The sequence below is a fragment of the Hyla sarda genome, chromosome 2 (assembly GCF_029499605.1).
Source record: "Hyla sarda isolate aHylSar1 chromosome 2, aHylSar1.hap1, whole genome shotgun sequence".
Classification (NCBI taxonomy): domain Eukaryota; kingdom Metazoa; phylum Chordata; class Amphibia; order Anura; family Hylidae; genus Hyla; species Hyla sarda.
This window is the reverse complement of record NC_079190.1, coordinates 488,137,021-488,156,143: the sequence shown is the minus strand read 5'-3', so window position 1 is coordinate 488,156,143 and position 19,123 is coordinate 488,137,021. Positions and strand designations below refer to the sequence as shown.

Genomic DNA, 19,123 nt, shown 5'->3' with positions numbered 1-19,123 from the left:
CCCAGCTGAGGGGGAGATATTTAGAGGTGCGTGCTTCTCATGCTGCTTGGTAGGGAACATTGGCCCGATATTGGCGGATTTCCAGATCCTCAACCGTTTATATCACGTTCAACAGGCTACTGGCAAAACCTGCTCGTCTTGATCCCAGACCACCCTACCGCAAATTAACTTGTTCAACACCATATGGTATATTGTCTATATTTTCCTACAGACATATTACCGGTACTTGTATTAGTAGTTATTTTTTGGTAATAAAAATTTGGACAATTTGAAGACTTTTTAAAACTTAAACTTAAAGGGGTACTCCGGTGAAAACCTTTTTTCTTTTAAATCAACTGGTGGCAGAAAGTTAAACATATTTGTAAATTACTTCTATTAAAAAATCTTAATCCTTCCAGTACTTATTAGCTGCTGAATGCTACAGAGGAAATTCCTTTCTTTTTGGAACACTGATGACATCACGAGCACAGTGCTCTCTGCTGACATCTTTGTCCATTTTAGCAACCATGCATAGCAGACGTATGCTAAGGGCAGCATGGTGGCTCAGTGGTTAGCACTGCTGCCCTGCAGTGCTGGGGACTTGGGTTCAAATCTCACTAAGGACAACAGTAAATAAAGCATTATTATTATAATAATGTCAGCAGAGAGCACTGTGCTCGTGATGTCATCAGAGAGCATTCCAAAAAGAAAAGAATTTCCTCTGTAGTATTCAGCAGCTAATAAGTACAGGAAGGATTAAGATTTTTTAATAGAAGTCATTTACAAATATGTTTAACTTTCTGCCACCAGTTGATTTAAAAGAAAAAAGGTTTTCACCGGAGTACCCCTTTAAAGGGGCATATATATATATATATATATATATATATATATATATATATATTATTTATTTTTATTTTTTTATCAACTGGCGCCAGAAAGTTAAACAGATTTGTAAATTACTTCTATAAAAAAAAAAATCTTAATCCTTTCAGTACTTATGAGCTGCTGAAGTTGAGTTGTTCTTTTCTGTCTATGTGCTTTCTGATGACACCTGCCTCCGGAACTGTCCAGAGTAGAAGCAAATCCCCATAGCAAACCTCTTCTACTCTGTGCAGTTCCTAAGACAAGCAGAGATGTCAGCAGAGAGCACTTTTGCCAGACAGAAAAAAAGCAACTCAACTTCAACAGGTGATAATTATTGGAAGGAATAAGATTTTTTAATAGAAGTATTTTATAAATTTGTTTAGCTTTCTGGAGCCAGTTGATATAAAAAAAAAAAAATTTTTTTCCTGGAATGCCCCTTTAATCCTTCCAATACATTTTAGGGGTTGTAAATTACAATGGATAGCAGAAGTCAGCAGAGAGCACTGTGGTCGTGACATCAGAGAAATCCAAAAAGAAAAGCATTTCTTCTGTAGTATATATATACCCCCTAAAAAGTACTGGAAGGATTAAGATTTTTTAATAGAAGTAATTTACAAATCTGTTTAACTTTCTGGCACCAGTTGATTTTAAAAAAAATGTTCATGTATGTTACTCGCTAGGTCATGCCGATGCTTTACATGTCTTTTTTAAAGGGGTACTCCGGTGGAAAACTTTTTTTTTTTTTTTTTTTTAAATCAACTGGTGACAGAAAGTTAAATAGAGTCTCTAGCATCTGGCCATGTGCCGCATTATAGAGAGTGGTTACCCAATCAGGATCCTTCTCTTTGAGCCAGAGAGCAGTACACAACCATTTATCTGATTGCCTCCATGTAGTATTGAATTTCACCTGTAGTGGCCACTGCAGCAAAACTAAGCAGCTGGCTGTATCTCTTAGATCGGAGGTCCTCAACCCAGTCCTTAGGACCTACCAACAGTTCATGATACAAATTCTTTCCTGTTCTATTCCAATCGAGTAACTGGAAAAACCTGGAATGTTGGTGGGACTTAAAGGGGTACTCTGCTGTCCCAGCGTTCGGAACATCCGAACACTGGTTGCAGACGGCGGGGGTCGTGACGTCACTGCCGCGCCTCTCGGGACGTCAGACCACGCCCCCTCAATGCAAGTCTATGGGAGGGGCCTGATGTTAGCACCCTCCCATAGACTTGCATTGAGGGGGCTTGGTGTGACGTCACAAGGGGCGTGGCTGTGATGTCATAACCTCCGCCGCCAGCACCCAGCGTTCGGATGTTCTGAATGCTGGGACAGCGGAGTACCCCTTTAAGTCCCACCAACATTCCAGGTTTTTTCAGTTACTCGATTGGAATATAACAGGAAAGAATTTGTATCTTGGACTGTTGGTGGGTCTAAAAGGGGTACTCCGGTGAAAAACTTTTTTTTTTTAAATCAACTGGTGCCAGAATGTTAAACAAATTTGTAAATTACTTCTATTAAAAAATCTTATTACTTCCAGTACTTACTAGCTGCTGAATACTACAGAGGAAATTCTTTTCTTTTTGGAACACAGAGCTCTCTGCTGACATCACGAGCACAGTGCTCTCTGCTGACATCTCTGTCCATTTTAAGAACTGTCCAGAGTAGGAGAAAATCCCCATAGCAAACATATACTGCTCTGGACAGTTCCTAAAATGGACAGAGATGTCAGCAGAGAGCACTGTGCTCGTGATGTCAGCAGACAGCTCTGTGTTCCAAAAAGAAAATAATTTCCTCTGTAGTATTCAGCAGCTAATAAGTACTGGAAGGATTAAGATTTTTTTAATAGAAGTCATTTACAAATCTGTTTAACTTTCTGGCACCAGTTGATTTAAAAAAAAAAATGTCTTTTTGGATTTCTTTTTTGTCTTGTCCACAGTGCTCTCTGCTGACACCTCTGTCCATGTCAGGAACTGTCCAGAGCAGCATAGGTTTGCTATGAGGGTTTTCTCCTGCTCTGGACAGTTCCTGATACGGGCATCAGGTGTCAGCAGAGAGCACTGTGGACAAGACAAAAAAGAAATCCAAAAAGAAAAGAATTTCCTCTGTAGCATACAGCTGCTAAACAGTACTGGAAGGTAAAGATTTTTTAATAGAAGTCATTTACAAATCTGTTAAACTTTCTGGCACCAGTTGATTTAAAAAAAATGTTTTCCACCGGAGTACCCCTTTAAGCTACTAAGAGTGTCTCTCACTCCAGAGGACCCAGCACCTCATTATAACAACAACCTACACCCCATTGATCTCAACTTGAACAGTGTAATGCCTCATTTCTCCTGTGGTGGCACTGTAGCGGAATACAACAGTTGCTGCCAGGCCTCCACTAGAGATGAGCGAACTTACAGTAAATTCGATTCGTCACGAACTTCTCGGCTCGGCAGTTGATGATTTATCCTGCATAAATTAGTTCAGCTTTCAGGTGCTCCGGTGGGCTGAAAAAGGTGGATACAGTCCTAGGAAAGAGTCTCCTAGGAATGTATCCACCTTTTCCAGCCCACGGGAGCTCCTGAAAGCTGAACTAATTTACGCAGGATAAGTCATCAACTGCCGAGCCGAGAAGTTCGTGACGAATCGAATTTACTGTAAGTTCGCTCATCTCTAGCCTCCACCACAGGTTACAGTCTTTTTTCTTAGGGTTTTAGTAATAGGATATCCCATTATCAACTTTTTTTGTCCAGACCAGGACCCCTCTAGCATACAAAGCACTGTACGAGTGAACAACTCCTTTTTAAATGGGATATAAATATGGGGTATTTAGAAAAGGATCAATGAATAGTTTTTCATGTGAAGCTTCTTATACATTCTGCGGTATATCCGAGACTTCTCTATACGTTTCCGTGGTTTATTGTAATATTTCAGCTTTTTTTTGGGCGTTCAGTATAATAACCACATCTTTCCGTGGTTAGCCACACTGCGTATTAAAGTGAAAGTCCGCGCTGCAAGTAATAGCTGTCTGCGGCGGTCACATCTAGTGATTTTTCCCTGACCGTGCACTATATAGAGAGCGGAATTTTTCTGCCCCGAGACACTTAGGTGAATATGTTAGAAGGAACAAAATAGATTTAACATAATTCAATATTTAAGCATTCTGGTTAGCAGAGATGTGCGGAATGATTTGCTGGCTCCAAATGTCTTTCTGTCCATCTCGTGCCAATTTTTATCCTGGGTTCTGGTAGTCACCTGAGATGTTGACCTTGCCTGAATCAAAAGTCATCCAGGCGGATCCTAATAGATCAAGGAAAAACCACAATCCACCTCCAAAAATGGAACTTCAGGCGCTGAGGGACTAGATAGAAGTAAAGGCAAAGAGCTTTATTCCCAGCTTGCTACGCGTTTCGCGCATCTGCGCGAAACGCGTAGCAAGCTGGGAATAAAGCTCTTTGCCTTTACTTCTATCTAGTCCCTCAGCGCCTGAAGTTCCATTTTTGGAGGTGGATTGTGGTATTTCTGGTTACTTGTGGAATGGCAGTAGTGGGCGATTGATATATACCCTTCTCCACGTTGTGCTGGCTGTTGCACACCACTATATGGTAAGCGCTCATTCACTTTTGGCGCTTGGCATTATTGGCGATATTACACTATGGAGCGCTCCTTCTCTCCCCTTTTCCTAATAGATCAAGGTTGATAAGGCAGGAAGAAACTATCTTTATACCTGAACATGAAGAGATCTATCACTCAAGGCTGGTTGGGTGGGAAGAAGACGCCGGGGACCACCCCAATGACTCCTGGTTCACACAGCATGAAAATGATGTCAGGTTCCCTTTTAAAGGGGTAATCCGGTGAAAACCTTTTTTCTTTTAAATCAACTGGTGGCAGAAAGTTAAACATATTTGTAAATGACTTCTATTAAAAAATCTTAATCCTTCCTGTACTTATTAGCTGCTGAATACTACAGAGGAAATTCTTTTCTTTTTGGAATGCTCTCTGATGACATCACGAGCACAGTTCTCTCTGCTGACGTTATAATAATAATAATAATAACAACGCTTTATTTATTGTTGTCCTTAGTGGGATTTGAACCCAAGTCCCCAGCACTGCAATGCAGCAGTGCTAACCAATGAGCCACCATGCTGCCCTTAGCATACATCTGCTATGCATGGTTGCTAAAATGGACAGAGACATCAGCAGAGAGCACTGTGCTCGTGATGTCATCAGTGTTCCAAAAAGAAAGGAATTTCCTCTGTAGCATTCAGCAGCTAATAAGTACTGGAAGGATTACGATTTTTTAATAGAAGTAATTTACAAATATGTTTATCTTTCTGCCACCAGTTGATTTAAAAGAAAAAAGGTTTTCACCGGAGTACCCCTATAATACTTGCTACCAGCACTTTGCATGTTATTGCCAAGGAGCTGCGCCACTGTCACCTACTTACAGTTGTGCCCGGTGCCAAGCACTGCCAGTAGTCTGAAAATACCAGAACCATGTTGTAGATCCATTCCTTATCCATGTAATGTTCCGATTCCATTGTTAAATGCAACACTTATACCAGTGAAAGCATACTATAGTTGAGTTAGATAAACATTTTCAAAAAGTTTTTTAAAAAAGTGGCTAACTCTTTAGATGTCAGAGAAGGATCAGGCAGTCGGATTTCAACATCCCTGTTTCTTTTATTCTCAGGAAAGACCAATTGCTCCAAGAGATGTGTACAGAGGCTTGCTTAAAGGGCCCTATTACATGCAACAGGCCGATATCACCCTGTGTAATAGGGACAGCAAACAGCCGATCGCTTTGTTTTGACTGGTTGGTTGGACATCTCTTCATGTAAAGGGATTACGGCATTATTTCAGAAGACTTAAAGGTCTTCTATAAGAATGCCTGGGTATATAGGGAGAGGTATTAGCAGTAAAGAGGGAAGTGCTAATGGCTGTATAGGGAACTATTAGCAGTAGAAAGAAGGAAGTGCTCATGGGTGTATAGAGAGAGGTATTAGCAGTAGAAAGAAGGAAGTGCTCATGGGTGTATAGGGAGAGGTATTAGCAGTAGAGAGGGAAGTGCTCATGGGTGTATAGGGAGACGTATTAGCAGTAGAGAGGGAAGTGCTCATGGGTGTATAGGGAGAGGTATTAGCAGTAGAAAGGAAAGTGCTCATGAGTGTATAGGGAGATGTATTAGCAGTAGAGAGGGAAGTGCTCATGGGTGTATAGGGAGAGGTATTAGCAGTAGAAAGGAAAGTGCTCATGAGTGTATAGGAAGACGTATTAGCAGTAGAGAGGGAAGTGCTCATGGGTGTATAGGGAGAGGTATTAGCAGCAGGGAGGGAAGTGCTCATTTGTGTATAGGGAGAGGTATTAGCAGTAGAGAGGGAAGTGCTCATGGGTGTATAGGGAGTGGTATTAGCAGTAGTAAGGAAAGTGCTCATGAGTGCATAGGGAGACGTATTAGCAGTAGAGAGGGAAGTGCTCATGGGTGTATAGGAAGAGGTATTAGCAGTAGAGAGGGAAGTGCTCATGGGTGTATAGGGAGACGTATTAGCAGTAGAGAGGGAAGTGCTCATGCGTGTATAGGGAGGGGTATTAGCAGTAGAGAGGGAAGTGCTCATGGGTGTATAGGGAGACATATTAGCAGTAGAGAGGGAAGTGCTCATTGGTGTAAAGGGAGAGGTATTAGCAGCAGGGAGGGAAGTGCTCATTTGTGTATAGGCAGAGGTATTAGCAGTAGACAGGGAAGTGCTCATGGGTGTATAGGGAGACGTATTAGCAGTAGAGAGGGAAGTGCTCATGGGTGTATAGGGAGAGGTATTAGCAGTAGAAAGGAAAGTGCTCATGAGTGTATAGGGAGATGTATTAGCAGTAGAGAGGGAAGTGCTCATGGGTGTATAGGGAGAGGTATTAGCAGTAGAAAGGAAAGTGCTCATGAGTGTATAGGGAGACGTATTAGCAGTAGAGAGGGAAGTGCTCATGGGTGTAGAGGGAGAGGTATAGCAGCAGGGAGGGAAGTGCTCATTTGTGTATAGGGAGAGGTATTAGCAGTAGAGAGGGAAGTGCTCATGGGTGTATAGGGAGAGGTATTAGCAGTAGTAAGGAAAGTGCTCATGAGTGCATAGGGAGACGTATTAGCAGTAGAGAGGGAAGTGCTCATGGGTGTATAGGGAGAGGTATTAGCAGTAGAGAGGGAAGTGCTCATGGGTGTATAGGGAGACGTATTAGCAGTAGAGAGGGAAGTGCTCATGCGTGTATAGGGAGGGGTATTAGCAGTAGAGAGGGAAGTGCTCATGGGTGTATAGGGAGACATATTAGCAGTAGAGAGGGAAGTGCTCATTGGTGTAAAGGGAGAGGTATTAGCAGCAGGGAGGGAAGTGCTCATTTGTGTATAGGCAGAGGTATTAGCAGTAGACAGGGAAGTGCTCATGGGTGTATAGGGAGACGTATTAGCAGTAGAGAGGGAAGTGCTCATGGGTGTATAGGGAGAGGTATTAGCAGTAGAGAGGGAAGTGCTCATGGGTGTATAGGGAGAGGTATTAGCAGTAGAAAGGAAAGTGCTCATGAGTGTATAGGGAGAGGTATTAGCAGTAGAGAGGGAAGTGCTCATGGGTGTATAGGGAGAGGTATTAGCAGCAGAGAGGGAAGTGCTCATGGGTGTATAGGGAGAGGTATTAGCAGTAGAGAGGGAAGTGCTTATTTGTGTATAGGGAGAGGAATAAGCAGTAGAGAGGGAAGTGCTCATGGGTGTATAGGGAGAGGTATTACCAGTAGAAAGGGAAGTGCTCATGGGTGTATAGGGAGAGGTATTACCAGTAGAGAGGAAAGTGCTCATGGGTGTATAGGGTGAGGTTTTAACAAGCAAAGGGTGGCAGAACCGATCCAGTGATCATTCATGCCGCCCCCTGGTTTCTTAAACGAGCGCCAATCTATGAGATCAACACTGGAGCTAAACATTGGACCATGTGTATGGGAGGCATAGCTGTTTGTTGAGCGAGTTTTTAGCCTACAGTTGTGTATGGCCAACTTTACAGCTTTACATGCACCAACACTGGAAGCGGAGCAAAACGATCGCTTCCTAATTCACATATAAAGGTATTGCTCCAATTAAAGGAAAGACAGTTTTCTGCAGACCTGACATTGTGTTGCCGTCGCCCCGAAAGGGGTGCGTTCTCTGGAGCATGCAAACACTTTTCGGGGGCCCACGGATCCGCTATTATTGTATTAAAAAAGTAAAACACACAAATCAAGGTCGGAAATAACTTAAAAAAGAAAAATTCTTCATGGCAATCCTGCCGTCATTGCCGAGGGCTGATTTCTCTTATAAGACATAGGAGCTGGGATTGTAATAGAAAATGGAGAAGCGCTATGCAGATGCACGTTCCTTTATAACTCTTCTTTCTGTCAGAAGGTAGAAAAAAAAAAAAGAATCGACTGCTTCAGGGCTGGGAAATGATGTGTCTAACAGGCTTGGGCTTTCTATCTGAAAGGGAAAAAGTGTGACCTTAAAACAACATTGTCTGGCTGCTTATATATGTTATTTTGCATAAAGAAGTATTGCGGCAAATATAGTTTATGGCATATATCCATAGCCTAAACCCAAGGAAGGTGAGAATGGATGTATTGTGTCTGGGGTATGAAGGGGTTAAAGGGGTATTCCAGGATCTTTTTTAATTTATTTTATACAGGGGCTGTAAAGTTACTGTATTTCATATAGTGCTGGGCGGTAAAAAAAAATACCGTCAAATACCGTGGACCCGCATTAATACCGTGATACACATTTTTGGTCATACCGCCCAGCACGAAGTTCATAATATAGTGTCTGTTCCTGTGTGTGACGGTTTTCTCACAATTCTTCTGGGATTATCGCCCCCAAATTTTATTTTTAACCGCATAGAAAATTACTCAGGTCTCGGGATTTCCCAGGTTGCAGTGCGTCGAGACCTGACATCACTAGTCAGGTGATCAAAGGGAGTCTGGCCTGCGTCAATGGGTGGAGAGAGCGACCACTGGGTTGGAGAGAGATCGTTTTGCAACAGTTGGAGGAACCCTGATTAGAAAACACTGGTGTATTGCATTGAAGAGGTGTATTTCAACGGGTGGGAGGGATGAAAGTGACCTCATACTTACAAACGAAGTCTAAGGCTGTGACTAAGACTAAAAACTAAGACGAGAGAAGCTTCAACGTCTGTTTCATTTTTGGTACAAAATTTCTTTAGTCCTCCTAGTGGCTAGAGCAGTGTTTCCCAACCAGGGTGCCTCCAGCTGTTGCAAAACTACAACTCCCAGCATGCCCAGACAGCCTTTGGCTGTCTGGGCATGCTGAGAGTTGTAGTTTTGCAACAGCTGGAGGCACCCTGGTTGGGAATGACTGTGCTGTTGCAATGCAGTGGCCAGGCAGAGGGGAAGAGGGGGGCACTCCTTCTATTTCATTTGTTTATTAGATCCTTCCAAGACAAGAACCATAGGGCGACCCTGCCCAATTTATAGGTTAAATTTACTGTTTCATAAAGAGTAACCCAAAAATAAGACATTGAAAAGTTGTCCTACTGCTGAGACTGCTGAGCAGTGATCGTCTGTAATCTGTAGGGGAAAGAGTGTTCAGTTGTTACAGCACCACCACAGGGCAGAAAAAGTATTACATGGTGCCCATTGGAATGAGTCTGTCTGTGATGTGTGTGGACACACTGGGTCCTCCAAAGTGAGAGACGCTCTTTGTACCTCACTAATAGAGATGGGTTTTCTAAAGCAGACAATTTCTTTAAAGGGGTTATCCAGGAAAAAAAAAACTTTTTTTATATATATATCAACTGGCTCCAGAAAGTTAAACAGATTTGTAAATTACTTCTATTTAAAAATTTTAATCCTTTCAGTACTTATGAGCTGCTAATGTTGAGTTGTTCTTTTCTGTCTAAGTGCTCTCTGCTGACTCCTGTCTCGGGAACTGTCCAGAGTAGAAGCAAATCCCCATAGCAAACCTCTTCTACTCTGTGCAGTTCCCGAGACAAGCAGAGATGTCAGCAGAGAGCACTGTTGCCGGACAGAAAAGGACAACTCAACTTCAGCAGCTGATAATTATTGGAAGGATTAAGATTTTTTAAATAGAAGTAATTTAAAAATCTGTTTAACTTTCTGGAGCCAGTTGATATATATATATATATAAAAAAAAAAAGTGTTTTCCTGGATAACCCTTTAAATGTTGATCTGTAGCTTTATGTCAATTAGGAATTCTAGGCCTAAAACAGTGGTCCCCAAACTTTGGTCCTCCAGATGTTGCAAAACTACAATTCCCAGCATGCCTGGACAGCCTACGGCTGTCCAGGCATGCTGGGAATTGTAGTTTTGCAACATCTGGAGGGCCACAGTTTGGGGACCACTGGCCTAAAAGGTACAGCGTGTTCTCTAGAGATGAGCGAACTTACAGTAAATTCGATTCGTCACGAACTTCTCGGCTCGGCAGTTGATGACTTATCCTGCATAAATTAGTTCAGCTTTCCAATGCTCCGGTGGGCTGGAAAAGGTGGATACAGACCTAGGAAAGAGTCTCATAGGACTGTATCCACCTTTTCCAGCCCACCGGAGCACCGGAAAGCTGAACTCATTTATGCAGGATAAGTCATCAACTGCCGAGCCGAGAAGTTTGTGACGAATCGAATTTACTGTAAGTTCGCTCATCTCTAGTGTTATCATTAGGGCCCTATGGGCTCAAAAAACACCCAAGAACTAAGTCATGCTGCGCCCTCTCAGATCCTGCACTAGGTATAATACCGTTTTGCCCGGAGTGCTCCTTTAAATAGAAGTATTCAACCGCAAAATAGAGCTGTAACCTCCGCCGTCACCTCCACACCCATGTTTTCTTTTGTTTCTGGATATAAATAACCTTCCCTATTGTAAATCATTTTCTTTTACATCGATGACAATGAAAATAGTTTTTTTTTTTTTTTACCTCATAAGAAGATTTGACAACTTAAGAACCTTCAGGACTGTCTTCATCCACCATGACTTCATCCCTAAAGAGTCTCAGGTCAGACCTGTTTGACACATCCGGGTCTATAGCTGTGCAGCACTGCGCCTTTGTTTTACCTGCAGTTTCTTAAAGGGGTACTCCGGTGGAAAACTTTTTATTTTTTTTTTTTTTTTTTTTTTAAATCAACCGATGCCAGAAAGTTAAACAAATTTGTAAATTACATCTTTTAAAAAAATCTTAATCCTTCCAGTACTTATTAGCAGCTGTATACTATAGAGGAAATTCTTTTTTTTTTTTTTTTTTTCTGTCACGAGCACAGTGCTCTCTGCTGACATCTCTGTCCATGTCAGGAACTGTGCAGAGCAGGAGAAAAACCCCATAGCAAACCTATGCTGCTCTGGACAGTTCCTAAAATGGACAGAGGTGTCAGCAGAGAGCACTGGGGTCGTGGCGGAAAAGGAAACCTAAAAGAAAAGAATTTCCTCTGTAGTATACAGCCGCTAATAAGTACTGGAAGGGTGAAGAATTTTTAATAGATGTAACTTGCAAATCTGTTTAACTTTCTGGCACCAGTTAATTTAGATGATGATTGAGAACAATCCATGACACTGGCCGGTCTCAGCTTTGTAAAGGGGGCAGTGGATGCTATTAATTCTGCAGGGTGCCCAAACTTTTGCAGACGCCATTTTTTTGTTTTCTGTTATTTTGAAAGTGTAAATGATGGAAATAAAAACAAGACAGTTCCTGTCCTTGCTATATGTTTGGGTCAGTGTAGCATTCTAAGATATTTTTTAATAAGGTCTCTAGCATCTGGCCATGTGCCGCATTATAGAGAGTGGTTACCCAATCAGGATCCTTCTCTTTGAGCCAGAGAGCAGTACACAACCATTTATCTGATTGCCTCCATGTAGTATTGAATTTCACCTGTAGTGGCCACTGCAGCAAAACTAAGCAGCTGGCTGTATCTCTTAGACTCGGAGGTCCTCAACCCAGTCCTTAGGACCTACCAACAGTTCATGATACAAATTCTTTCCTGTTCTATTCCAATCGAGTAACTGGAAAAACCTGGAATGTTGGTGGGACTTAAAGGGGTACTCTGCTGTCCCAGCGTTCGGAACATCCGAACACTGGTTGCAGACGGCGGGGGTCGTGACGTCACTGCCGCGCCTCTCGGGACGTCAGACCACGCCCCCTCAATGCAAGTCTATGGGAGGGGCCTGATGTTAGCACCCTCCCATAGACTTGCATTGAGGGGGCTTGGTGTGACGTCACAAGGGGCGTGGCTGTGATGTCATAACCTCCGCCGCCAGCACCCAGCGTTCGGATGTTCTGAATGCTGGGACAGCGGAGTACCCCTTTAAGTCCCACCAACATTCCAGGTTTTTTCAGTTACTCGATTGGAATATAACAGGAAAGAATTTGTATCTTGGACTGTTGGTGGGTCTAAAAGGGGTACTCCGGTGAAAAACTTTTTTTTTTTAAATCAACTGGTGCCAGAATGTTAAACAAATTTGTAAATTACTTCTATTAAAAAATCTTAATGCTTCCTGTACTTATTAGCTGCTGAATACTACAGCGGAAATTCTTTTCTTTTTGAAACACAGAGCTCTCTGCTGACATCACGAGCACAGTGCTCTCTGCTGACATCTCTGTCCATTTTAGGAATTGTCCAGAGTAAAAGGAAGCATATGTTTGCTATGGGGATTTCCTTTTACTCTGGACAGTTCCTAAAATGGACAGAGATGTCAGCAGAGAGCACTGTGCTCGTGATGTCAGCAGAGAGCTCTGTGTTTCAAAAAGAAAAGAATTTCCGCTGTAGTATTCAGCAGCTAATAAGTACTGGAAGGATTAAGATTTTTTTATAGAAGTAATTTACAAATCTATTTAACTTTCTGGCACCAGTTGATTTAAAAAAAAAAAAGAAAAATAATTTTTTTTCACCGGAGTAACCCTTTAAGGACTAGGTTGAGGACCTCCGATCTAAGAGATGCAGCCAGCATCTGAACTCCGGGTGCATACACAGATCGTGGGTGGGGGTCCCAGTGGCGGGACCCCCGCACTCAAACATCTAATTAACCTTTTGGATAAGAGAAAAGATGTCTCGGGGTGGAGTACCCCTTTAAGGACCAGATCTGGGACCACTGATGACTGGACTAGGTCTCCTCCCGCCCTTTATTTGTTTGATATCTTTTATATACAGGTGTTTTACTATGATTTCTTTGGAAATCTTGATCCGTGTGCTCTTCATGGGAAACGGGAGCAGCCGCCGGTTGCTAAAGTCCCTACACCCCTTTCTGCAAACACGGATGCCATGTCAATATTGATGATTCGCACAGATATTGGGCATTTTCTAAATAAGCGTCTTATCTAATGATCCCTATGCGTTGGCTCGCTGCCACAGAGGAGGGACGCCAGACGCTGTCACATACCTCTCACCTCCACCCAGCGTAGTCTGCTGGAGATTGTGTTACCCAGGGTGCCACACACCAGACATCTCAGGGCATCCCAGGCCTCCAGCACTTTGCATTTCAATATATACGGTCACCTATGCTAAGCCGATCCTATAGGGCAGTGTTTCCCAACCAGTCTGCAACCAGCTGTTGCAAAACTACAACGCCCGGGCAGCCAACAGCCAATTGCAAAAGTATACATCCCCTAATTTCAACCAAACCCCATGCGGCACAGGATGGATTACATTCCACCCCAGGCTACCTTCTCAGTAATGTCAAATTTGCATTCTTACAAAACAACTCGTAGTGAGACAAGCAGCCCGGGTGCATCCTCCTTATTGGTACAGTACATCATTAATGCAGAATTACTCAGGTAGGCGCGTCCGTATAATCTACAAATGACCAAAGTTCAATTACAAGTTACACAGGCGCACGTATGTAAACTAAGACGGGAGAAGCTTTAACGTCTGTGTCATTTTTGGGACAGAATTTCTTTAGTCCTCCTAGTGGCTAGAGCAGTGTTTCCCAACCAGGGTGCCTCCAGCTGTTGCAAAACTACAACTCCCAGCGTGCCCAGACAGCCGAAGGCTGTCTGGGCACGCTGGGAGTTGTAGTTTTGCAACAGCTGGAGGCACCCTGGTTGGAAAACACTGGGCTAGAGCCCTGTTTTAGTTATTGCCTTAGCATCATTTTACGTAGTTACCGAAATGAGGCGAACCGGTCATTCAGGCAACATGGAAGTGCCCTTTGGTCAATTAGACTACTACTTAAAGGGGTTCTATTAAAAAAATCTTAAAGGGGTTATCCAGGAAAAAACTTTTTTTTATATATCAACTGGCTCCAGAAAGTTAAACAGATTTGTAAATGACTTCTATTAAAAAATCTTAATCCTTTCAGTACTTATGAGCTTCTGAAGTTTAGGTTGTTCTTTTCTGTCTAAGCAATCTCTGATGACACGTGTCTCGGGAACCGCCCAGTTTAGAAGAGGTTTGCTATGGGAATTTGCTTCTAAACTGGGCGGTTCCCGAGACAGGTGTCATCAGAGAGAACTTCATCAGAAAAGAACAACCTTAACTTCAGAAGCTCATAAGTACTGAAAGGATTAAGATTTTTTAATAGAAGTAATTTACAAATCTGTTTAACTTTCTGGAACCAGTTGATATATAAAAAAAAGTTTTTTTCCTGGAATACCCCTTTAATCCTTCCAATAGTTATTAGCTTCTGAAGTTGAGTTGTTGTTTTCTGTCTAACTGCTCTCTGATGACTCATGTCCCGATGATGTGACATCATCATTGAGCAGTTAGACAGAAAACTTCAGAAGCTAATAACTATTGGAAGGATTAAGATTTTTTAATAGAAGTAATTTACAAATCTGTTTAACTTTCCGGAGCCAGTTGATATATATAAAAAAGGGTTTTGCCTGGACTACCCCTTTAAGGTTGTTGTTTTCTTCTAAGTGCTCTCTGATGACACGCGTCTCGGGAAAAGCCCAGTTTAGAAGAGGTTTTTCTATGGGGATTTGCTTCTAAACTGGGCGGTTCCCGAGACACGTGTCATCAGAGAGCACTTAGACAGAAAAGAACAACCTTCACTTCAGAAGCTCATAAGTACTGAAAGGATTAAGATTTAAGTAATTTACAAATCTGTTTAACTTTCTGGAGCCAGTTGATATATAAAAAAAAATAAAAAAATTCCTGGATAACCCCTTTAAAGGGGTATTCTGGCACTGTAGAATAAAAATAATATAGTGTCTGTGCCCTGGTAAAATAGAAAAAAAAAACTATACTTACCTGCCCCACACTGGTCCTGTCGGTTCTTCTTCTTCTTCCGGTCCTCCGCCGCTTGTTTCTTTGACCAGCTTCTGAGATGCATGCTTGCAGCAGGACCTTCCGGCTCAGCCAATCACTGGCCACAACTTTGAGCCATTTTGATTAGTGATTGGCTGAGTGGAAAGGTCCTATTCTAGGCCTCATCTCGGAAGCAGAAGAAGAACCGACAGGGCCAGTGTGGAAACGGGGTAAGTAAGTAAATATTTTTTTTCTGTTTTACCTGAGCGCTATATAGTTTATTTGTCTACTATTTTAGACTTGAAACAGCTGGAGGCAACCTGGTTGAGAAACACTGTCTTAGATATTGCTAAGAAACCTATAACATATTACTGTTCATTGACCCAGATTACCGCCGGTCGGCCCCTTTGTAAAATACAAATAATAAAATAATTCTTTAAAAAAAAAAAAAAACTCTGGTGAAATTCTCTTTTTTACATATATGGTAAACAAGTCATGTGATGTATCTAACGGGCCATTTTGTTGTCTTTTTTTTTTTTTAAAGGGAAAAGCTTCACGCTCACCATCACGGTCTTTACCAACCCTCCTCAAGTGGCTACTTACCACCGCGCCATTAAAATCACAGTGGACGGACCTCGGGAACCAAGACGTAAGACATGTTTAATAGAAGTTTTTTTCAGTAGTGATACGTACCAACGATAAAACCAGCCAGACCTATATTAGAGGAGCACTCTGCGCAAGCTAGGGGAACACTCTGCGCAAGCAAATACACTGTGTTATGCATTGGCATAACACTGTCTGTCCGTTTTGTTCATTTTTTTCCAGCATAGACCAATACATGTGTAATGTGTATGGCCGGCTGTAGGATAGTCCATCAAACATAGGGTTGCCATGTTTCTTGCAAAAAAAATACCGGCCATACTAATTTGCATAATTAATTATATATGCGTGACATCACAGGATACACATATGCTGGGGAAATTTTGGCCTATTCTGACCCCTATGACTTTTTTATTTTTCCTTCTCCTTTTTTGCTCCCCGATCTGTCGTTTTTAACGGCACCATTTTTGTATCGATGGGACTTTTTGATCGTATTTTTTTTATAAATTAAATTCGGGAGTTGCAGTTAGTTACTAACTACAACTCCCAGCATGCCCTGATACAGCATCTGCCCCAAACTAAATCTATAACTCCCGCTATGTTGGACTATATAGTAGTACAGGTCAGTGTTTACCAATCAGGGAAGCCCCACCTGTTGAAAAACTACAACCCCCAGCATGCCCGGACAGCCTTCAGCTGTCCGGGCATGCTGGGAGTTGTAGTTTTGCAACAGCTGGAGGCGCTCTTGTTGGGAAAAACTGGTATAGGTTATGGTGCAATATTCCGGGAGTTGGAGAATTGGTTGGATACAAACCGGCCATTGCATAGCCGGTATTTTAAATATAAAAATACCGGCAGGGTGGCCAAAATACCGGCTGTGCCGGTAAAATACCGGACAGGTGGCAACTTTAATCAAACATTGATGGGTGGAGGTCAGAGCCTTGCAACCCTTGACCTCTCAATGTTGGGATCGATCATCTGGATCCTCACCAGTCAAACATTGATGGCCTGTTCCAATCTTCCCGAACCAGGGTGCCTTAAAGGGGTACTCCCGTGGAACCCTTTTTTTTTATTTTTTTTTTTTAAATCAACTGGTGCCAGAAAGTTAAACAGATTTGTAAATCACTTCTATCAAAAAAAATCTTAATCCTTCCAGTACTTATTAGGGGCTGTATACTAAAGCGAAATCCAAAAAATGAAATGCATTTCCTCTGATGTCATGACCACAGTGCTCTCTGCTGACCTCTGCTGTCCATATTAGGAACTGTACAGAGCAGCATATGTTTGCTATGGGGATTTTCTCCTCCTGCTCTGGACACTTCCTAAAATGGACAACAGAGGTCAGCAGAGAGCACTGTGGTCATGACATCAGAGGAAATGCATTTCTTTTTTTTTGGATTTCTCTTTAGTATACAGCCCCTAAAAAGTACTGGAAGGATTAAGATTTTTTTAAAGGAGTACTCCGGTGGAAAACTTTTTTTTTTTTAATCAACTGTTGCCAGAAAGTTAAACAGATTTATAAATTACTTCTATTAAAAAATCTTAATCCTTCCAGTACTTATTAGCTGCTGAATACTACAGAGGAAATTCTTTTCTTTTTGGAACACAGAGCTCTCTGCTGACATCATGACCACAGAGCTCTCTGCTGACATCACGAGCACAGTGCTCTCTGCTGACATCTCTGTCCATTTTAAGAACTGTCCAGAGTAGAAGAAAATCCCCATAGCAAACATATGCTGCTCTGGACAGTTCCTAAAATGGACAGAGATGTCAGCAGAGAGCACTGTGGTCATGATGTCAGCAGAGAGCTCTGTGTTCCATAAAGAAAATAATCTCCTCTGCAGTATTCAGCAGCTAATAAGTACTAGAAGAATTAAGATTTTTTAATAGAAGTAATTTACAAATCTGTTTAACTTTCTGGCACCAGTTGATTTTAAAAAAAACTAAGTTTACCCCTTAAACTGTTCCAAAACTACAACTCCCAGCATGCCCGGACAGGCATTATGTTGCGAAACACTAACCTATCCTATTAATGCCTATGAAAGCCCTACAGTCAGTATTGTAGGGTATTTATTTTAGATTTATGCACACATCAGCAGTTCGCGTTTTAGCTGTACCTCGTATATCATGTTTGTTGTATAACTCCGGATTACCCCGTTCCATGCTGGCACTCTCCACTATTTTCCACCGGAACGCTTGTTCACTTGCCAAGTACCGACGTACATCTATGTTCTTCCTTCTATATGTATAAGGCTTGTAGAAGGTTTTACCCATCCAGCAGAAGAAGACAATGGAACACTTGTTATCTACATCTGCGATTTGTGAGAACAATCTATTGTCTACCTTGTCTATATTTAGAACCTAATCCTACCCATAATAATAAATGGGACATGATCACCGCAGGTCAAGGACCAAGATGGGGGGCAGGTGTAGGATTAACACATAAAACATAACATTAGGTGAGTTACAGGTTTTCTGGCTGCTGACACCCCCCGGGAGATCAATTCTGATCTGCAGGATTGTCTGGCAGCTAGTGTTCAATCTCCCTGCAGCACCCCCGCAGGAGAAACAAGGCATTGCACAGTTTCCATTGACATGTATATGCTGTCTAGGTAATATAAGGACATGCTGAGTCCTTCACTGAGAGAGACACTCTTTGTAGCCCCCCTTAAAGGGGTACTCTGGTAGAATAACATCAGGGTCGCCAAAATACCAGCTGTGCCGGTTAAATGCCGGCCAGATGGCAACCCTATCTATTAGCAAGAGTTAAAGGGGTACTCCCGTGGAAAACATTATTATTATTATTATTTTTTTAATCAACTGGTGCGAGAAAGTTAAACAGATTTGTAAATTTCTTCTATTAAAAAATCTTAATCCTTCCAATACTTATTAGCTGCTGAATACTACAGAAGAAATTATTTTCTTTTTGGAACAGAGAGCTCTCTGCTGACATCATGACCACAGTGCTCTCTGCTGACATCTCTGTCCATTTTAAGAACTGTCCAGAGCAGGAGAAAATCCCCATAGCAAACATATGCTGCTCTGGACAGTTCCTAAAATGGACAGAGATTGTCAGCAGAGAGCACTGTGCTCGTGATGTCAGCAGAGAGCTCTGTGTTCCAAAAAGAAAAAAGAATTTCCTCTGTATTATTCAGCAGCTAATAAGTACTGGAAGGATTAAGATTTTTTATTAGAAGTCATTTGCAAATCTGTTTAAGTTTCTGGCACCAGTTGATTAAAAAAAAAAAAAAAAAGTTTTCCACGGGAGTACCCCTTTAACTCTAATAGATAGGGTTGCCACCTGGCCGGTATTTTACCGACACAGCTGGTATTTTGGCGACCCTGATGTTATTTTTATATTAAAAATCCTGGTAATGCAATGGCCGGTATTTATCCAACCAATCCTCCAGCTCCCGGAATGTTGCACCATAACCTATACCAGTGTTTCCCAACTAGAGTGCCTCCAGCTGTTGCAAAACTACAACTCCCAGCATGCCCGGACAGC

The 19,123-nt window shown here is 42.1% G+C and overlaps 1 protein-coding gene across 1 annotated transcript in view; it reads left to right on the top strand.

The window, feature by feature from the left end:
• The window catches only part of RUNX1 (RUNX family transcription factor 1), a 78,445-nt gene that overhangs the window by 39,758 nt on the left and 19,564 nt on the right, over positions 1 to 19,123 (top strand). The window contains exon 4 of the mRNA XM_056560205.1: positions 15,563 to 15,667. Coding sequence (XP_056416180.1) covers positions 15,563 to 15,667 — 105 coding nt within the window. The remainder of the gene's footprint in view (positions 1 to 15,562; positions 15,668 to 19,123) is intronic.